Source organism: Magnolia sinica, chromosome 12 (genome assembly GCF_029962835.1).
Source record: "Magnolia sinica isolate HGM2019 chromosome 12, MsV1, whole genome shotgun sequence".
In the NCBI taxonomy this organism is placed as follows: Eukaryota; Viridiplantae; Streptophyta; class Magnoliopsida; order Magnoliales; family Magnoliaceae; genus Magnolia; species Magnolia sinica.
Window position 1 is genome coordinate 3,035,993 of NC_080584.1, and position 22,603 is coordinate 3,058,595.

The following is a 22,603-nucleotide window of genomic DNA, read 5'->3' on the forward strand; positions in this document are numbered from 1 at the left end:
AATTAACAGATTAGATGTGAAATAAATAGTACAGTGGGCCTTAGGATGATTTTAATGGTGGATATTCAATCGCTATTGTTTTCCTGTGGTGTGGTCCACCTGAGATTTATGTCCCTCTCTATTTTTGTTTCTAGCCCTAAAATGATCTTTAAAAATGGATGACTGAAATGGATGAAACATATACATCATGGTGGGGCCCACATAGCACCGACCACCAGCTATGGGGCTGGTGGCAGGGGAGTAGCCAATCCGTTTCCTTCACTAATCCGTTCCCATCTAATCCCATCCTGGGGGAAGCGGATTGGGGAAACGGATTGGCTACTCCCCCCCACCAGCCAAGGGCAGGTGGTTGGTGCTCTGTGAGCCCCACCATGAAGTATGTGTTTCATCCATGCGGTATATTTATTTTTATAAATCATTTTATATTATGAGAGAAAAAATGAGTATATTAAAATCTAAAGTGAACCACGTTATAGGGAATAGTGTTGAATGAACGTTGACCATCAAAAACGTTTTGGGGGCCATAAAATCTTTGGATCAAGCTGATATTTATTTTTTTCCCTTCATCTGGGTCTTTATGACCCAATCAACAGATTGGATGTCAAATAAACAGTACATTGGGCCTTAGGAGGATTTTAATGGTGGATATCCAATCATTATTATTTTCCTGTGATGTAGTCCACTTGATATTTATACCCCTATTATTTTTTTTATCAATCCTAAAATGATCCGTAAAAATTGATAAACAAAATGAATGAAACAAATACAACATGGCGGGCCCACAGAGCTCCGACCACCACCCAAGTGGCTGGTGTCACGGGGAGTAGCCAATCAGTCTCCACGGATTGGCTAGTGTACCGCACACTAGTTATATAGCTGCTGTAGGTAGGTGTCATTCTAAGATGAGCACTGAGGCTCCTCGAGCTTTGAGTTGTACGAATGGTTCAAAGGAGATCAAAGTTACATGGCCCCACAGTGATGTATTTATTTTATCTACACTGTTTGTCTATTTTTAGATATCATTTTAGAGCATTATATAAAAATTGAACAATATCCAAAAATCATCTGAACCACACCACAAATGGCAGCGGAGATAATGATTTTCACTGTTAAACAATTCATAGGGCCCACCATAATGTTTATTTTTCATCCAATCTGTTCATAAGGTCAAAAAGACCTGAATGAAGAGGAGAAACAAATTTCATATTTATACAAAACTTCCGTGACCCCAAAAAGGGTTTCAACGGTAGATGTTCAATCCCCTACTGCTTTTTACAGTGTGATTCACTTGATAGTTATATCTGTCTTATTTTTCATCTCAAGCCTTAAGACGAGATCGCCAAATGGATGGACGGTTTGGATATAATACATACCTCATGATCAGACCCACAAAATTTGTTGACCCCAATACATCAGGTGTGAGGTACACCAGCCAATCCGCTTCCATTTTGGGGGCTGAAATAAGAGGATTTTGTACCAATGATCAATCACGACAAACATATGCATGCACATGAACTTTGTACACGTGGCATGTTTTTATAGCAATCCAAACTATCCAAGTAGTGGGCACTAATTTATTGGGGCATGCGCCAAAAGTTCCTCTTGACAGGTAGTTGATCGTGGGTCCCAGGTTTGTGGCCACTAAATAGCGGCCCATATTGTGACTTTAGGATTGTAGAACAAATGTATTTGGTCCACTATTCTTGATGGTTTGATGTAAATTAGAGAAATCTAAAACCAGATGGTTGCATGAGTAATTCGGAGGATCCAATGGTCATAATATCTCCTAATCGTTTAATATCCATGCACGTGGAACGTGTGTCGGAGATCTGAACCGTTCATGAAATTATAGAGCGGTCCAATAATCAGGGTACAGTATCCCACCTTTCATTTGATATGTAGAGTTCATTCATGATGTATGGTCCGAATGAGTCATCTTGGCTCGAGTTGGATGATTAGGATCATTTGATTAGAGAGCGCAATCAGGAAGGCTCATTAATGAGAGGCGTGGATAGCCTACAACCCGTTCCTCAGGTCCAAAGCCAGGTGGGGCCCACTGTGATGTTCGTGATAAATCCTCACCGTCATTCCGTTTTGCCAACTCATGTTAAGACATGAACCGAAAAAATGTGGCAGATCCAAAACAATGGGGATTGAACATCCACCCGTTGAAACATTCTTGGGCCACAGAAATTTTCCGGTCAGGCAAATACTGCCAATACCCTTTTAATGATGGGAGACTCTGGAAATCGACTCTCCATGAACATTGAAGCTGTGGTCCAAACAAATTACAACAAGCAGCCTATCACACGGTTACAAGACCGAATCTACTCCTTTGATAAAAGGGTCTGAATGCAATCATCTGGGCTTGGTACAGTGTATTGAAATAGCAATCCATGCACAATCTTCATGGTTGAACAACCCACATCTACAGCCCATTGTGAATGAAGTATAACTTCTATCCCAACCATCAAATGAAGATAAACTGTCTGATTAAGCCCCTATTAAATGTGGGCCATTCGAAATATGCGTCCACCTGAAAGCTAGCAATTGGGTGTCTATGATTGTCTGAGAGGAGCAGACACAGGCCCCAACCCAAGATGGGAACCACTAGAAAACAAATTTTATATATATATATATAAAGGGCACCACCTGCACAATTGTGGTATTGAACAAATGAAAATGCTAGTTTTGATGGGCCATAGCGCCATTTTGGGTTACTTGGATTGGGTCCCAATAATAAAAGGAAATGCCATTCCATCTATATGACTCTTTAGTCATGCAGAGTTTTACTTCTCAACAAAACCAAGGGCCATACGGAATTTTCTCAGTAGAAATACATCTGAAAACACAAGCCTTTGTACTGCGATCGCATTGGGCCACAACCTTGCTGATGGAAGGTCACGACAGCTGCTGGGCATAGAGAATCGTCTGCATGACTCCCTTCGCTTTCAATCAAACGATTCCTATTGGCCTACCTGAGTACGTTTCTAGAAGTCCACTTTGTAAATGTCTCAAGAAGCCTATACATCCAGCGATCCAGCATTCCTGTCAATGGGGGGAACAGCTCTTCATAAGGCAGAAATAGATAAGCAATAAAACTACTTGCTAGAATCCGAGAATGTTACATCAGGATCACACACATGGCATGGTCATATGGCAATTCAGACCATTCAGAGAGCTGAATTGATTGTGGACGAAGCACAACCCAAAAAATCACGATGAGCAGACGATGGTAATCGTCTGATTTTGCCGATGAAATTGGATAGCTTTTTTAGTTCCTACCATCCATTTTATAGCCACCAACTGGACAATTAAGATAGCTCAATCAGTTTGATCTTCGATCTGGCTCCATCCACAATGCGCATAAACACTTCTCAGTGTCTGGATAGCTATATAATTTTTTGAAAACTACCTAGTTTTGTCCTAACTGCAGCACTAATAAAATCCGGACCAGAGATGAGGGCTGGACCAGGTTGGACTGGAAGCAAGCACAGAGTTCGAGCCGTCTCACCAAGAAACCAGTTTTCGGCAGGAAACCTTTCAAGCTGTCTAGTCCAACTGGTCCATGTGTCTGGGCTGGCTATTTCACCCCGTTGGACTGGACGGTTCAACTCTACTTGCGGGTAGAATAAAAAATGAACTGTATGAAATTCCAACTAAAGGTCAATTTTACAAAAACAAAACACTACCAAGGATTGATGACTCATCCGAGTTGACTCAGACTCTCAGTCAAGCCAATCTGGTTTGGCACTGCGAGTCAGGATTGAAAATAGAGGCCAACACGGCCTGACCTGGCCATGTCTCACCTAGACTCAGGACCGAATGAGTTGGTGTGAGTCACCAAGTATTAAATAAAAATAATAATAATAATAATGAAATAAACAACCGTGGCACATGCGCTTAATTGCATAATTACTATTATTTTGTTTATCTATGCACATGGGAGGTCTTGAACCTGTTTGGATCATACCACCGATATAAAAGGGTTGAGGTCTGGTTCATGGTTTAAAACATTGACTAAAACACCATAGCTTTGCATGTGTATATGTGTGCATATTCGTTCACGTGCATCTGCTGCAGTTGAATCAGTGACCTTCCCATTAGGGTCCCTACATCCAAGGACACAAGGACGATGTCTCCTAAAATGCAAGATGTTTGAGGAACCTAAAGGTCAATGGCAACTTGAACAATGTTCTCCTAACATTGCCAACACCAAGCAGCCATCTCCGTGGCATGTGAAAATCATAGGGCCCTCCCTGATCATCATCCAATGATAGTTTAAATTCAGGCAGATTCAAAACTCAGGTGGGCCACTACAACAAAACAGTGGGAACGGAAATCTCTACCATTGAAACCTTTCTGGAGCTGACTACGATGTTTAGTAGTCATCAAAACTGTTCATAGGGTTATTACCACTCAGATTTACTGTAGGCACAAATATCATCCTGATACAAAATTTCTGTCACCCCAGGAAGTTTTTAATGATAGACGTTCGATTCTCACTGTTTCCTATGGTGTGGTCCACTGGAGCTTTGGATCTGCCTCATTTTTTCCTTCATGCCCTAAATTCAGTTGGCATAACAAATGAGCGGCGTGGATAAGTCACATACATCGGGATTTGCCCTACATTGATTTTATAAATTATTTTATTTAATTGTTAAAAAAGTAAATTGTCGGATCCACATTAAAAAAAGATGCGAAAAAGATGCGTGATTACATAGGTAAATAATTATTGCCCATTTATATGATAACAGCAGTTAAGCCAAAAAAATAAAACAGGCTTAGAGATATGGACCAATCACCGTGGGAACCTGAATGGTCTGCATGCCTCTTTGCTTATGCCACTTCTCATCGCTGGAGTATGACTATGAGTCACTGATTTTCGAAATGGTGCTAGACTATCAAAATGGTACTAAATTAGAAATGTCTCTTAACCTTTTGCATCAATATGCATATGGTCCTGAAGTATGATCGTATGGTCCTTATGCAATATTATTAGGTTATTAAATGTAATAGTTGGGCGCCGATTGGATACTGGCAAGGTGAGTAGCCAAATGGCTATGAAGTGACGCCACTAAGCTTTGTGGACCTCACCATGACGGATGTGTTGTATCCATACCGTTTAACTATTTGTAGAGATCGTTTTATAACATTGCAAAGAGAATGAGATAAATCTAAATTTCAAGTGGACCCACTATGGAAAATCGTGGGAACCATGACACCCACGGTTGAAACATTAATAGGGCCCACAGTGATGTATCATAAGTTAGCACAGAGATACATGAAGTGAAATCAAAAATATCAGATTCATCGGTGGCTACTATGGCCCTTGATAAGTTTTGATTGATCATGGATGTCATTGTCTTCACTATTATCTATGATGGGTTCCCTTGAACTTTAGATTTATCTCATTCCTTTTGTAACGCCGTAAAACAATCTCTAAGGGCGTGTTTAGCTGGGCGCTGGATGTGACATTACGACGACTTTCAAAGGTTATGCACGCCACTTCAATAGCGATTCGGTCAATAGTTATTCGGTACAGACCATCCTCTCTCCAGTAAATGACGTGAACTGTTGTCGCCTTCCACGGCATTGATTTCGTAGCTTTTCATAAGATTGACTGACCTCTCGCTTTTCATGAGGTCATTTTGCGGTGTTATCCTACGAGAAAATGACCACTGTAGGCAAAACCTTTTACCCAGCGGTTTTTATGAAGGACTACAAACTTAAGTGACCAACTTAGACTAGCACGTGCGGACAGCGACTTTGAAGACGAAACTACCCCTCCTTTTAACTGCGAAGACGAGCGCTGACGCTCCTCCAACTGAGAGTTCTACGAACGGCTTAAAAGAGATCAAAGTTACATGGCCCACAGCTATGTATTTATTATATCCACAACGTTCATCCATATTTCGATATCATTTCGGAGCATTATCAACAAAAAGAAAATCATATCCAAAGATCAACTGGGCCACACCACACAGAGCAGCGAACAATTGATTTTCATCGTTGAAACTTTGTAGGCCCACCATGACATTTATTTTCCATCCAATCTATTCATAAGGTCACAAAGACCTGGATGAAGAGGAAAAACGAATTTCATAATGATCCAAAACTTGTGTTGCCCCTAAAAGGGTTTCAACTGTAGACAGACGTTCAAGCAGAATGGTAATGGCGTATGGACGGGGATACGGATATAGCTACGGTTATAATCCGTAGCCATAACAGTAGCTCGGCGATCAATCATGGATCTCGTGATTCCACCGTAAGTCGCTGTCCCTATCGGCGATTAATCGCGAAATCGGCGATTCCACCCCCGATTTATGGCTACGGATTATAACTGTAGCTAAAACGATATCCCTATGCACTTTCTTTTTTCTTTTCTTTTCTTTTCTCTTTTTTTTTTTTACATGGAGAATTTTATTCGACCTACATTTTTTTCTAACACATATTTATATAAATATGTAAATATAAGCATATAAAAAAAATTTCTCTTTTTTTTTTTTCATTTCTTTCTTTATTCATATAAAAAGAATATTTCTAAACCAAAATTAGTTACTTGACGTACCATATATAATTTTAGGGTTGAAAGTTGGGTGGGCTCAACCCGACCAACCTTTGATCGACCCGACATTAGGTTGGGCTTGGTTAGGATTTATCGGGTTTGGTCTTGGGGTTGGGCCATACAAACAACAACTCGATAAAACTTGAGTTGGGCTTGGGTTGAGGTCTCGAGAATTGCCGGGAAATGCATGGAAATGACCGTGAAATGAAGGAAAATGACCGTGAAATGCATGGAAATGACCATGAAATGTATGAAAGTGACCATGAAATGCATGGAAATGACCGTGAAATGAAATGGAATCACCGGGATTGACCGTGAAATGCATGGAAATGACTGTGAAGTGAAAGGAAATGACTGTGAAATGCATGAAAATGACCGTGAAATGAAACGGAATCGCCGGGATTGACCGTGAAATGCATGGAAATGACCATGAAATGAAACGGAATCGCCGAGATTGCCCGTGAAATGTATGGAAATGACCATGAAGTGAAAGGAAATGACTGTGAAATGCATGGAAATGACCGTGAAATGAAACGGAATCGTCGGGATTGACCGTGAAATGAAATGGAATCGTCGAGATTGCCCGTGAAATGCATGGAAGTGACCGTGAAGTGAAGGGAATTGACCGTGAAATGCATAGAAATGACCATGAAATGAAATGGAATCACTGGGATTGACCGTGAAATGCATGGAAATGACCGTGAAGTGAAAGGAAATGACCGTGAAATGCATGGAAATGACCGTGAAATGAAACGGAATCGCCGGGATTGACCGTGAAATGCATGGAAATGACCGTGAAATGAAAAGGAATCGCCGGGATTGCTCGTGAAATGCATGGAAATGACCGTGAAGTGAAGGGAATTGACCGTGAAATGCATGGAAATGACTGTAATCAAAACGGAATCGCCGGGATTGACCGTGAAATGCATGGAAATGACCGTGAAGTGAAGCGAATTGATCGTGAGCGAGGGAAGCTAGAAATTGAGCGAGGCAACGTACAAATTAAACAAGACAACCTAGGAAATGAGCGAGGAAACCCGGTCGACCCCGCAAATGGCATTCACACCCCAAACATTTGAGATCGTTTTTTGTTCCTCTAATAATTGAAACAAGGAGAAACAAGTTTTTAAAATAAGGCAAAAACCAACTTTGGTGTATGTGAAATCTTTTCGTATTTCAATTTTTGACTCAAGGTCAAGGGCTATTGATAAACATAAACTGGAAATTGAGCGGGCCAAACCGGAAAATGAGCGAGACAAACTAGAATTTGAGCGGGCCAAACTGGAAATTGAGCGGGATAAACTGAAAATTGAGCGGGACAAACTAGAAATTGAGCAGGCCAAACTGGAAAATGAGCGAGACAAACTGGAAATTGAGCGGGCCAAACTGGAAATTGAGCAGGATAAACTGGAAATTGAGCGGGACAAACAGGAAATTGAGCGGGCAAACATGGAAATGAGCGGGATAAACTAGAATTTCAGCGGGACAAATTGGAAATTGAGTGAGCAAACATGGAAATGAGCGGGACGAACTAGAATTTCAGCGGGCCAAACTGGAAATTGAGCGGGCAAACATGGAAATGAGCGGGAAAAACTAGAATTTCAGCGGGTCAAACTGGAAATTGAGCGGGCAAACATGAAAATGAGTAGGACAAACTGAAAATTGAGCGGAACAAACTGGAAATTGAGTGGGCCAAACTGAAAATTGAGTGGTACAAACTGGAAAATGAGCGGGCCATCCACCTCTAGAGCCATGAACAGACCTGAACAAGGAGAGAAGGGCTAGCTTTTCCAATCTTAGACTATCTTGGAGTATAATAAACCTGAAAAAGCATTTGAAAATCCCACCAATTGCTTTACAAATTGTGCAAGTCCTGAAACATGGCAAATATCGATCGTCATAGATTTTTTAAGTACAAAGTTAGAACTATACTTTGGACATAATGAATACTGGGGGAAATAAGCTCACTTTCAAAATATGTGTGTGGGTAGCTTCTCCAATATTACCAATTATAAAGGTAAGTCTTTAGAATTTTAAGAAACAAAACTATGTGAGATTACTTTAGGATCATTTGAATTGGGGGTATCTAGATGAATTGGATATTTCAATTACCAGGCAATTGCAATGCCACTGGATGGGCGGTAATCGCAAATTTACAGTAAGGAACCAATGAAAAGTTTCAAAAGCCGCAGAACATAACATAATAACAATGGCTCTTGATATAAACCCATAAAACTTGTAGAAGAACATATAACATTGTGGGGATGTTCTATGCACAATGGAAGCCAAAATGTGAACTATTTAGACCTTCTAAGGTGGATCCAACACCAACTTTTATAGGGCTAGGTATATCCAATATTCTGTAACATCGAGAATAATATTAGGGATGCACCTAATATAAGTTTCCAACAACCAGAGTATATCTACCAAATTTACTCAATTTTTATGAAAATGTTCCTCAAACGAACATCCTAGCTTATCCTCTTGAGTGCATGCCTCACATGTCCAAGAATATCCTGCTCAATTTCGGTTGTTCGCCTTTTTTGGATTGTCTTGGAGTGTACCAAACATTCCAACCTTTTTGATTAAATCATCCTTTTGGGATTGAAATTTAATCAGAATAATATTGGGATACTCCATTATGAACCAACCATATTGGTTCATCGATAAATCTGACCACTTCTTTGTTAATTATGTAGTGAATTGGTTGTAGCATCACACCGTGAAGGATTATGATTATCATACATTGATTGATCTTCCTTTTCAATCAGAAAGTCCTAAATAAGACTTACCTCAGCTCAATTTGCAGTGTTGTTTCCCAAAGACCTTTATCTTAGAGATTATACATCATATGTTCGTAGTTGCAAGAATTTCAATCCTTCATGCAATAAATTCCATCCTTGTTGGGAGTATTTGAAATTTTATTAGGGTGAGAAGTTGGGGTTCTCTATCTTTGAATTGATTGTGTGAATAATAGTAGAATACCTTGTTTGCTTTTAGTGCTTGTATGTAACGGTTATGGGTTATCTACAAATGTGATGTGAAGAATTGATCCAAATTACTTGTCTTCCTTTTTTAGCAACTAGCCAAGGAAAACGTACCTAAATAAGACTTTAATTTCACTACTAAACTATGGAGGTGTCCCAAAAGAATACTTTATGAATCTTCTGAGGAATGCATTGAATGATGCTCAATTTCTAGTTTGTCCCACTCAATTTCCCAATTTCCAGTTAGGGCCGCTCAATTTCCAGTTTGTCCTGCTCAATTTCCAGTTTGGCCCGCTGAAATTCTAGTTTGGCCCGCTCAATTTCCAGTTTGTCCTACTCAATTTCCAGTTCGTCCTGCTCAATTTCCAGTTTGGCCCGCTCAATTTCCAGTTTGGCCTGCTGAAATTCTAGTTTGGCCCATTCAATTTCCAGTTTGTCCCGCTCATTTCCATGTTTGCCCCCTCAATTTCCAGTTTGGCCCGCTGAAATTTTAGTTTGGCCCGCTCATTTCCATGTTTGCCCGCTCAATTTTCAATTTGGCCCGCTGAAATTCTAGTTTGTCCCGCTCATTTCCATATTTGCCCGTCTCAATTTCCAGTTTGTCCCACTCAAATTTCAGTTTGGCCCGCTCAATTTCTAGTTTGTCCCGCTCATTTTCCAGTTTGGCTCGCTCATTTTCCAGTTTGTCCCGCTCAATTTTCAGTTTGGCTCGCTCAAGTTTTAGTTTGTCCCGCTCATTTTCCGATTCTTAGCAGCTTACAATTTCCAGCATTTGTAACCAGCTACAATTATCGTCTTGGCTCGCTCATTTTTGATTTGTCAGCTCAATTTCTAGTTTGTCGCGCTCTGCGGAATTTCTAGTTTGTCTAGCTTTAATTTTCATTGTCCCTCTTAATTTCCGGTCAATTTACTTTACACTTCACGATCATTGTCATGCATTTCACGGTCATTCCAGTGATATTTTGTGTTGATTCACCGTCATTTTCATGCATTTCATGGTCAACTCCCTTCACTTCACGGTCATTTCCACGCATTTCACAGTCAATTCGCTCCACTTCATAGTCATTTCCATGCATTTCACGGTCAATCCCGGCGATTCCCTTCACTTCATGGTCATTTCCATGCATTTCACATTCAATTCCGGTGATTCTGTTTCATTTCACGGTCAATTCCCTTCACTTCACCATCATTTCCATGCATTTTTTTCTAAACAAACAAGCTAAAATATAGGACAACTACTCCATTACAAGTCGTATTTTATATCAAGCAATTTATTTGGGAGAGGGAAATCCGGCATATCTTGTTAGCTTGAGGGGAGGCATTGGAATTTCCTTTGCCTTCAACACATGATTTGCACTCAATTATAATTAATTTATAAGGAACTTATATATTAATCGGGTTCGTGTTGGGTCAGGCAACCCGAGCCCAACCTAAGTTTTATCGGGTTGGTGTTTGTATGGCCCAACCCCAAGACCAAACTCGATACATCCTACTCAATAGATCAGCGAACCTCACAGCGAGTTGGGGTGGAATCGCCGATACCGCGATTGATCTCCGATCGTCACAGCGACTTGCGGTGGAATCGCAAGATCCGCGATTAATCCATGTTTTTGACATGGAGAATTTTATTCCACTTACACATAGTTATAATCAATATGTATATATAAGCATATAAACAAAATTTTATCTCTTTTTTCTCCATTTCTTTCTTTAACCATATAACAAGAATATCTTCTAAACCAAAATTAGTTACTTGACGTATCATATAGGATTTTATGGCTGAAAGTTGGGCGGGACAAACTAGAAATTGAGCGGGCCAAACTGAAATTTGAGCGGGACAAACTGAAATGAAAGCGGGACAAACTGGAAATTGAGCGAGCCAAACTGGAAATTGAGCGGGACAAACTGGAAGTTGAGTGGGACAAACTGGAAATTGAGCGGGCAAACATAGAAATGAGCGGGACAAACTGGAAATTGAACGGGCCAAACTAGAATTTCAGCCAGCTAAACTGGAAATTGAGCGGGCCAAACTGGAAATTGAGCGGACCTAACTGGAAATTGAGCGGGCCTAACTAGAATTTAAGCAGGACAAACTGGAAAATGAGCGGGCCAAACAGGAAATTGAGCGGGACAAACTGGAAATTGAGCGGGCCATCCACCTCCAGAGCCATGAACAAACCTAAACAATGCATGGAAATTACCATAAAAAGATACGAAATCGCCGTAATTGACCGTAAAATGCATGGTAATGACTGTGAAGTAAAGACATCATTCACAACAATATACAGCTCCTACAAAATTAACATCAAACTTAAGACAGCTCGGATTGAAAAGCCAACTCGAGGCGAGTAAAGTTGAGTTCAAGCCGAGTTCGACAATGGTGTATTGCAACTCGACTCGACTCGAACTCAACTTGACTCAGCATGGACGAGTCAAGTCGAGCTTGGCCCACCTCGACACGAGTCGAACTCGACTTAATCCATCCATCACGAAGGAAAGAAAATTTAATAAGAGGTCCCAACTTAATGACTCTAAAAACCCACTCAGCTACTTCTTCTATGTACAACCGCATGGGCTTGGATATGTGTACGGTGTTATGAAACCCTCCCATACTCTATGGTTTTTTGCATAAACCCAACAATAAGGCTACCAGTTCTGGATATGTGGGACCAAGTCCAATCAATGGAATTTGATTGGATATGTGGGCCTCAAATTAGACCTTAAATCATGTCCTGAGTCTACCGCTAGCCAGCCATGGGACCAAGTCCTTCATTACATAGACAACATTCCAATGGCTATGTTGCTGAAACTGCTTAGTAGGAAATCTTCATCCTTCCCTATTGTCATTTCAGGGCTTTTTCCTAAAAATATGAGGGATATAAATCTTAGATGTACCACAATACAGGAAAACAATAGTGATTGGATATCCATCATTTAAATCCTCCTGAGGCCAATTGTACTGTTTATCTGAAATCCAATCTGTTTATTACATCATAAAGACCCAGATGAAGGCTAAAAACAAAGATCAGCTTGATCCAATACTTTTATGGCCACCAAAAGGTTTTTATTGGTCGATGTTCATTAAACATTGTTTCCTATAATGTGGTCCAATTGAGATCAGGATATACCACATTTTTTTGTATAATATCATAAAACGATATATAAAAAAAGACGGACAGCATGGTTGAAACACATACATCATGATGGGGCCCACAGAGCACCGAACACCAGCCATTAGCTGGTGGTAGGGGGAGTAGTCAATCCATTTCATGTAGTATATCAACGCCGTCGATCTGTTTTTCTATCTAATTAAGGGGTTGAGCCCCAAATTGAAGCATATCAAAATATCAAGTGGATCATACCACAGGAAATAGTGGGCATAATGATTTTTTAGTTTGCCCCGCTGATTTCATGTTTTCCCTGCTAATTTTCCAGTTTGTCCCGCTCATTTTCCCGTTTGTCCCGCTCATTTTCCAGTTAGGCCAGTTTGGCCTGCTTAATTTCCAATTTGGCTCGCTCAATTTCTAGTTTGGCCCGCTCAATTTCCTGTTTGGCCCGCTCAATTTCCAGTTTGTCCCGCTCAATTTCCAGTTTGGCCCGCTCATTTTCCAGTTTGTCCTGCTTAATTTCCAGTTCGGCCCGCTCAATTCCCGGTCAATTCGCTTCACTTCACGGTCATTTCCATGCATTTCACGGTCATTCCTGGCGATTCCGTGTTGATTCACGATCATTTCCATGCATTTCACGGTCAATCACGCGGATTCCGTGTTGATTCATGGTCATTTCCATGCACTTCACGGTCATTTCCCTTCACTTCACGGTCATTTCCATGCATTTCACGGTCAATTCCAGTGATTCCGTTTCATTTCACGGTCATTTCCCTTCACTTCACCATCGTTTGTCCCGTATATTTTTCTAAACAAACAAACCAAAGTATAGGACTACTCCATTACAAGTCGTATTTTGTATTAAGAAATTTATTTGGGAGAGGGAAATCTAGCATATCTTGTTAGCTTGAGGGGAGGCATTGAAATTTCCTTTGCCTTCAACACAGATGATCTGCACTCAATTATAATTAATTTATATATATCTTATATATTAATCGGGTTCGTGTTGGGTCAGGCAACCCAAGACCTCAATCCGAGCTCAACCCAAGTTTTATTAGGTTGGTGTTCATATGGCCCAGCCCCAAGACCAATCTCGATTCATCCTGCCCAAGCCCAACCCAATGTTGGGTCGGCCACAGGTTGACCGGGTTGAGCCCGCCCAACTTCTAGCCCTAAAATCATATACGGTACGTCAAGTAACTAAATTTGATTTAGAAGATATTCTTATTATATGAATAAAGAAAGAAATGAAAAAAAAAGCGATAATTTTATTTTCATACGCTTATATATACATATTTATATAAATGTTATGTTATATATACGTCAATTTCCAGTTTGGCCATCTCATTTTCCTGTTTGGCCCGCTCATTTTCCAGTTTGTTCTGCTGAAATTCTAGCTAGGCCCGCTCAATTTCCAGTTAGGTCCGCTCAATTTCCAGATTGGCCCGCTCAATTTCCAGTTAGGTCCGCTCAATTTCTAGTTTGGCCCGCTCAATTTTCAGTTTGGCCCGCTGAAATTCTAGTTTGTCCCGCTCAATTTCAGATTAGCCCACTCAATTATCATTTTGGTCCACTTGTAGAATTGCCATAAGGTACAGGTTGTTTACCTCAATATCGAGACTGAATCCAGCACATACAATACATTAAACAAAAGATGCTTACACCCAACTCCATAGCCCAACTGACAGACTGAGTGGCGATACCTCGTTTCAACAATTGAGGTCCTGGTATCGATCCTTAGTGGGGGTGGCTTACATGGAGGGTGTGTACTGACATGGGTGTTTACTAGCAAGCTAACCCACATTTCCATGCATTTCACGGTCAATTCGCTTCACTACATGGTCATTTTCATGCATTTCACGGTCAATTCACTTCACTTCATGGTCATTTCCATGCATTTCACGGTCATTCCAGTGATTCCGTGTTGATTCATGGTCATTTCCACGCATTTCACGGTCAATTTGCTTCACTTCAACCCTAAAATCATATATGATATGTCAAGTAACTAATTTTGGTTTAGAAGCTATTCTTGCTATATGAATAAAGAAAGAAATGAGAAATAAAGAAAAGAGAAATTTTTTTTTATATGCTTATATATATACATATTTATATAAAATATGTGTTAGAGAAAAATGTAGGTAGAATAAAATTTTACATGCCAAAACAGGGATACGACTATAGCTACGGTTATAATCCATAGCCATAGAGACAGTAATTCGGCGATCAATCGCGAATCCTGCGATTCCGCCCCAACTCGCTGTCCCATTCGGGGATCAATCGTAGATCTTGCAATTCCACCGCCAATCTATGGCTACGGATTATAACCGAAGCTATATCTGTATTCCTATTTTTTTTTTTTTTTAAACATGGAATCAATCCTCTTTGCCTTAACCTTTCCCTCACTACTTTCACCCTCTTTACGTGGATTTTTTTTTTTATTAGTCGCATACTTTGTGCAATGAAGACCCTCTAAGAATCAGATCCTCTGAACCGGAAGAATGCTCTTTGATATCACCAAACAAATTTTCTGCAAATTACTTTCCACCAGGTATGGACTGCCATGGAATTAAAATGGATCACCCTAACATGAAATGATATAGCAGCAAAAAGATCTGAAAAACTACTAAACCACAATAACCAATAAAAAATCAAATCGAAAATGGAGGAATTTATTTCCATGCTAGGAATTCAAACAATATATAGAATCACAAAGAAATTCAATTTAATTCAAAAGGCTAAAAGGGAGATGGGATCACATAGGTAATGTAAACAATAGAAACATCATGGTAAGCAAAGAGGAATTATAAATGTAACTTCAATTCATTATTAGGCTAATATCTTAGTATCAGAAGACTTCATCTCTTGGGAATGCACTGCAACTACATGAGGAGGAAAGAAATGGATTCCATTCTCCTCAATGGATTTTGATTACTCACCAGGTGTATCATGATGTCCTAAGATGAGCAACTGTCAGAAACAGGCCAATTGCAGTTGATCAATGACCTTTAAAGACAAACAGTCATCTCTGAGAAATGAAGAGATCTATCTATTATAGATTGTTTCTTCTGCATCTTCTTCAGGACTAATGGCAATACATGTCGAGACTTTGAGCATATGGTGAGGTGAGAGAGATGCATGGCAGCTGTATCTTGAACATTTCCAAGACAAAGATCCAATGCATCCCATTAATCATCATTTTCTCTATTTCCCATGGCTTCTATTCCATCTGCCCACGCATAGAGATTACAGATGAGGGCTTTTATAGTGCTGGAGATGAAGATATATCAATGGAAGCAGCACCATGAGCTTTTTTTTTCTACCTCTTTTTGAGGACTGAAATCAGTTGCCCGTTTTATCTAATATATGAGAAATAAACAAAAAAGGAGAGTTAACAGCTATGCTGCTCCTAAATAATAAACAATAAATGGATGAGTAGTGAAATTAACTTCATCTATCTCTACTTTTTCCCTGGAAATCGAGCGGGACAAACTGAAAATTGAGCTGGACAAATTGGAATTGAGCGGGCCAAACTGGAAAATGAGCGGGACAAACTGGAAATTGAGCGGGATAAACTGGAAATTGAGCGGGCAAACATGGAAATGAGCGGGACAAACTGGAAAATGAGCAGGCCAAACAGGAAAATGAGCAGGCCAAACTGGAAATTGAGCGAGACAAACTGGAAACTGAGCGGACCTAACTAGAAATTGAGCGGGCCTAACTAGAATTTGAGCAGGACAAACTGGAAATTGAGCTGGACAAACTGGACAAGTCAAGCCAAGCTTGGCCCACCTCGACTCAAGTCGAACTCGACTTAATCCATCCATCATGAAAGAAAGAAAATTTAATAAGAGGTCCCAACTTAATGATTCCAAAAACCCACTCAGCTGCTTCTTCTATGTACAACTGCGTGGGCTTAGATATGTGTACGGTTGTATGAAACCCTCCCATACTATATGGTTTTTTGCATAAACCCAACAATAAGGTTACTAGTTCTAGATATGTGGGACCAAGTCCAATCAATGGAATTTGATTGGATATGTGGGCCTCAAATTGAACCTTAAATCATGTCCTGAGTCTACCACTAGCCAGCCATGGGACCAAGTCCTTCATTAGATAGACAACATTCCAATGGCTATGTTGTTGAAACTGCCTAGTACGAAATCTTCATCCTTCCCTATTGTCATTTCAGGGCTTTATCCTAAAAATAAGTGGGATATAAATCTTAGATGTACCACAGTACAGGAAGATAATAGTGATTGGATATCCATCATTTAAATCCTCCTGATGCCGGCTGTACTGTTTATCTGAAATCCAATCTGTTTATTACATCATAAAGACCCAGATGAAGGCTAAAAACAAAGATCAGCTTGATCCAATACTTTTATGGCCACCAAAAGGTTTTTAATGGTCGATGTTCATTAAACATTGTTTCCTATAATGTGGTCCAATTGAGATCAGGATATACCACATTTTTTTGTATAATATCATAAAACGATATATAAAAAAAGACGGACAGCATGGTTGAAACACATACATCATGATGGGGCCCACAGAGCACCGAACACCAGCCATTAGCCGGTGGCAGGGGGAGTAGTCAATCCGTTTCATGTAGTATATCAACGCCGTCGATCTGTTTTTCTATCTAATTAAGGGGTTGAGCCCCAAATTGAAGCATATCAAAATATCAAGTGGATCAAACCACAGGAAACAGTGGGCATAATGATTTTCTAGTTTGCCCCGCTAATTTCATGTTTCCCCTGCTCAATTTCCAGTTTGTCCTGCTCAATTTCCAATTTGGCCCGCTCATTTTCCTGTTTGGCCCACTCATTTTCCAGTTTGTCCCGCTCATTTTCCAGTTAGGCTAGTTTGGCCCGCTTAATTTTCAGTTTGGCTCGCTGAATTTCCAGTTTGGCCCGCTCAATTTCTAGATTGGCCCTCTCATTTCCATGTTTGGCCCGCTCAATTTCCAGTTTGTCCCGCTCAATTTTCAGTTTGGTCCACTCATTTTCCAGTTTATCCTGCTCATTTTCCTGTTTGGCCAGCTCAATTTCCAGTTTATCCCGTTCATTTTCCAGTTTGTCCCACTCATTTTCCAGTTTGTCCCGCTCATTTTTCAGTTAGGCTAGTTTGCCCCGCTTAATTTCCAGTTTGACTCGCTGAATTTCCAGTTTGGCCCGCTCAATTTCTAGATTGGCCCGCTCATTTCCTAGTTTGGCCCGCTCGATTTCCAGTTTGTCCCGCTCAATTTTCAGTTTGGCCCACTCATTTTGAATGGCATTGGTCTAGAAAATTTGTATATTAACCATTCTTCTTGAGTTACTGTCCAATGCTGTTATGCTATTTTTGCAGATGTGCTGCTTGATGATCTTCTAATCGCAGAAAATTCATCTCTTCAGTCTGAAGTTAATTCTCCCATCTTCAGTTTCGATAGAACTCCAACTATGGCAAGTTCCAAGCTTAACCAGTCAAATGCAAAGACCGAGTCAACATTTGTGCCACCAACTTCAACTGTCAGATCAGAGAGTGTCTCCTCTAGCTTGAGGTTTTGTCTTCCTATAGTTCACTCAATTCCTTTTTAGCTTCTTTATCCAGGTCGATCAATCTCACACAATTTGATTGCCAGTTTTCATCTCTATCAGCATGGATAAGAAATCTATGGAGAAACTGGCTGAGGCTTCAGCAGCTGAAGTTGAGGGAGTTAGTGCTGTCTGGCAAGCTGGAAAGTTAGCTTCTGCAGGCCCTGCAGAAGAGGAGCTTCCAGATGCGAAAGCATCTGGAACTCGCTTAAACGATAAGATGCAGCTCTCAGAAACCTCCTCAGATAGCAGCGACACTGATACCCTTGAGGCAGATGGCTGCCTCCACCCCAGAGCTGTATGTTGTCTTTATTTTCATTTTATTTGTTAATTTTTCAAGTAATGCTACGCTACTGTTATGGGCATTTAATGGTGTTCCAGAAAATGTGCACCAAAACATCTTTATTGTAACAATCAGGATGGTTGATCTGGTGAGCTACCATGTGAGTGTTGTGTATCTTGAAAAACAAATCAATCGAACTGTGTTAGCCATACAATCAGTGGCCTGAAAAGGGGATTGCTAGCTCAAACAAGCAACATTCAATGAGCAAAACCTACAACAATTGTCCAGAGTTGCCAATCACTATGATTTCTGTCTTATTGCCTGTCCATATAATGGTCACTAGATCAACACTCCCAACCACATCCATGTGTGGTGTGGATGGCATTTCACACAATGTCTGTGAAGCATGGATCATACACTATTTTGCTTGTTTCTTAGTTACTTCCATCTTTTTCATGTTAACAAAGCTGCAATCACGATGCTACAGGTGGTGGTTGCTAAAGAGGCTGCTGGTAGCTTGGGTTGGCTGGTGAGGCAACTTTCATTGGATCAGTTCGAGAATGAAAGCAGACGAATGGTTCCGTCTAGGTTTTTAATCAGGCATACCCTAACAAAAAGCTATTCACTAGACAGAAGTCTCCTCAGGACCTGCACAAGAAGGCAAGCATGATCAGGAATATATCTAATTTTAAGGCTCTCTTAAGCAAGGGGCAGTCTGTTTATTACGATTCACTTTTTTGCAGATTATATCTATGTTGCTTAGGCCTCGCAACTGGAAAGCTCCAACGAATGGAAACTTCGTTATGGACTCATACGAAATGGGTGAACTTTGTTATGCCGCAGAGCAGATATTTATGCAGGAACCCACGGTATTGCAATTGAAGGCTCCAATTAAAGTATTCGGTGATCTGCATGGTCAGATTGGTGACTGATGCGCCTATTTGATGAATATGGATTTCCTTCAGCTGCTAGAGACATAACGTAAGTCTTGAGTTTGGATGTCATTAAACTTTTTCCGGTCATTTGAGGGAAATAATTAAGTTAAAATGGTGAAATGGGGTTTTACTTGCTTTCAAAATCTTTATACATTATTGGATTTGGAAGGTAGGGTATTGGCAGTTACTATGGTAGGCAGGATGTAAACTAGCCGTCTACATAGTAATTTACATTGATATTCTTCAATATCAAAATTTTGTGCAATCCAGTTATTGAGTTAATGAGATCTTGACACTGCAATCCAGTTATCAAGTTAATAAGATCATGACACCCGATTCACTGATATGGAAAAGTGTACACCTACAACTATATTCAAATTGAATGCATAACATTGAGAGTGTATGTGATGATCATTTCATCAAACACTCCTAAATACTTCAAAATTAGTCTCAATTGATAGCTAGTTGAAGAGAAATCTTGGGAAAAAAATAATTTTTAATAATTTTTAATTAAAAATTAATTTTTATTTCTTGAAAATTAATAAGGACTTAACAAATTAGTAGATCAACCCTCATACATGCTCTAGGAACGATATTAATTGCAAATCGAAATCTTGCGATAAATCCCCACATCCGTTTGAGTTTAAATATTGGACAGTCCCTTATCTGACCATGGGGCACCCATTTCATAACTCAGATGGGCCAGGGGCCATCAGGGCAGCCCGATTTACCATATATGGGCCCAAAGGGCCATCTCAGTTAATAAGTGGCACCTGGGGCCAACTGAATTAAGCTGCAGAGTATATATAAACCTTTAAACCCTCTCTCCCTAACTCCCACAGCAAATTTACAGCAGCTGAGAGAGAGAAAATAAAGAAGGATGGGTTTGAAAGAGAGAGAGGATTGGGGAAAGGGTGTGAGTGCTTGAGGAGCAGGAAATTGGAATTCTCACACTCCTACATCCGTCATTCGCTGGAGACTGCGGCCCTACTGCCATAAATGCGAATTGTGGCTGATAAAAGGTAACAAATTTGAGCTTTCTTCCATTTTTCTTAGCTATGGCCGCATGCATGTGTCCTGACATGCGATTCCTTAGGCACAAGGCCCTTGCAAAAAGAACCCTAGGATAAAGAGGTGAGATCCGACCCTTGACCCAAACCCTAGGCTAGTTGGGTTTTCTCTCTCCAAATATCCTTATAAACTCCACATGTTAGATAGGTTCAGACGACCCAAAAACCAAACCATATATTAATCGGGTTTTCTCTTTCATAATTCCTTTATAAATGCTATACATACGTTAAATTTGATGATTATATAAATGCGTAAACCCACCGATGTGTTTTATGTTCGACGAAATCCCTGTGTGGGCCCGACAATAACATTATGCTAGTATCGCAGCGGTTGTCAAGCCACGGAGACACATAATTTTTAAAAATTTCATGGGAATCTCAACTAACCACCTGAATTAAGGAGCGGCCTGATCCGAGCTAGCCACAATTGGCTTGTTCGATCCACTTTAATTGAACTTGATTGACTTGTTTGACTCCATTTCCAGATAAGAAAAAGAGGAGTACCAGGTGGCATAAGAAGCCTGGAATAAGAAAAGAATCCTTGGTAAGTCTTAATCCATACTCATTTGTTTGACCTCACTCACATCATGCATAAGCCACCAATAAAATGAGAACTTAAATCTTCTAGTTCTGACACAGTTGCATCTCGAAGAGGCACACATGTGAAAGCAAAAAATCAACATGCTAATTTGTAGCAGTGTAAATAATATAAAAAAGAATTGATTTTCTTTAGGTTTTAGGCAAGTGAAACACAAAACTCATACTACTAACCCATTCACTAGGGCTACTTACAGGATTTCTTAACTCAACGATGACATTCAACAACCCTTGCTCCTAAATCCCAGGATCAAGCTATCCTTTTCTTATCAGTTGTAGCAGCCACAAGCCACTTCAAGCATAATTCCTCGTAAATCATTCAAAATGTCAAAACTCCCAACATTTATGCTTATCAATAGCCCTTGACCTTGAGTCAAAAATTGAAATACGAAAAGATTTCACATACACCAAAGTTGGTTTTTGCCTTATTTTAAAAACTTGTTTCTCCAGTTTCAATTATTAGAGGAATAAAAAACGATCTCAAATGTTCGGGGTGTGAATGCCATTTGCGGAGTCGACCGGGTTTCCTCGCTCATTTCCTAGGTTGCCTCGCTTAATTTGTATGTTGCCTCGCTCAATTTCTAGCTTCCCTCGCTTAATTTCTAGGTTCCCTTGCTCAATTCCTATGTTCTCTTGCTTTATTTCTAGGTTGCCCCGCACAATTCTAGCTTCCCTCGCTCAATTCGTGGTTCCCTCGCTCAATTCCTAGCTTCCCTCGCTCAATTCTTAAGTTGCCTTGCTCAATCCGTAGGTTCCCTCGCTCAATTTTTAACTTCCCTCGCTCAATTCCTAACTTCCCTCGCTCAATTCGTAGGTTACCTCGCTCAATCCGTAAGTTCCCTCGCTGAATTTCTAGCTTCCCTTGCTCAAATCCTATGTTCCCTTGCTCATATCCTAGGTTTCCTCGCTGAATTTCTAACTTCCCTCGCTCAATTCGTAGGTTGCCTTGCTCAATTTCTAGCTTCATTCACTCAATTCGTAGGTTGCCTCGCTTAATTTTTAGGTTGCCGCACTGAATTTATAGCTTCCCTCACTCAAATCCTATGTTCCCTCGCTCAATTCGTAGGTTACCTCGCTCAATTTCTAACTTTTCTCGCTTAATTCGTAGGTTGCCTCGCTCAATTTTTAGGTTGCCTCGCTCAATTCCTAACTTCCCTCGCTTAATTCCTAGGTTTCCTCGCTCAATTTTTAGGTTGCCTTGCTGAATTTCTAGTTTCCCTTGCTCAAATCCTATGTTCCCTCGCTCAATTCGTAGGTTGCCTCGCTCAATTTATAAGGTTCTTTGCTCAATTCGTAGGTTGCCTCACTCAATTTTTAGGTTGCCTCGCTGAATTTCTAGCTTCCCTCACTCACGGTCAATTCGCTTCACTTCACGGTCATTTTCATGCATTTAACGGTCAATCCTGGCGATTCCGTTTTGATTCACGGTCATTTCCATGCATTTCATGGTCAATTTCCTTCACTTCACGGTCATTTCCAT

General features: G+C 40.3%; 1 protein-coding gene across 1 annotated transcript; it reads left to right on the forward strand.

The window, feature by feature from the left end:
- Positions 1–4,818: 4,818 nt before the first annotated feature.
- LOC131221760 (serine/threonine-protein phosphatase BSL1-like) lies at positions 4,819–19,453 on the forward strand. The gene is made up of 5 exons (XM_058217069.1): positions 4,819–4,912; positions 18,012–18,204; positions 18,302–18,536; positions 19,009–19,181; positions 19,285–19,453. The coding sequence occupies exons 1-5, from the start codon at positions 4,819–4,821 to the stop codon at positions 19,451–19,453; spliced, it is 864 nt and encodes a 287-aa protein (XP_058073052.1).
- The last annotated feature ends 3,150 nt before the right edge of the window (positions 19,454–22,603 follow it).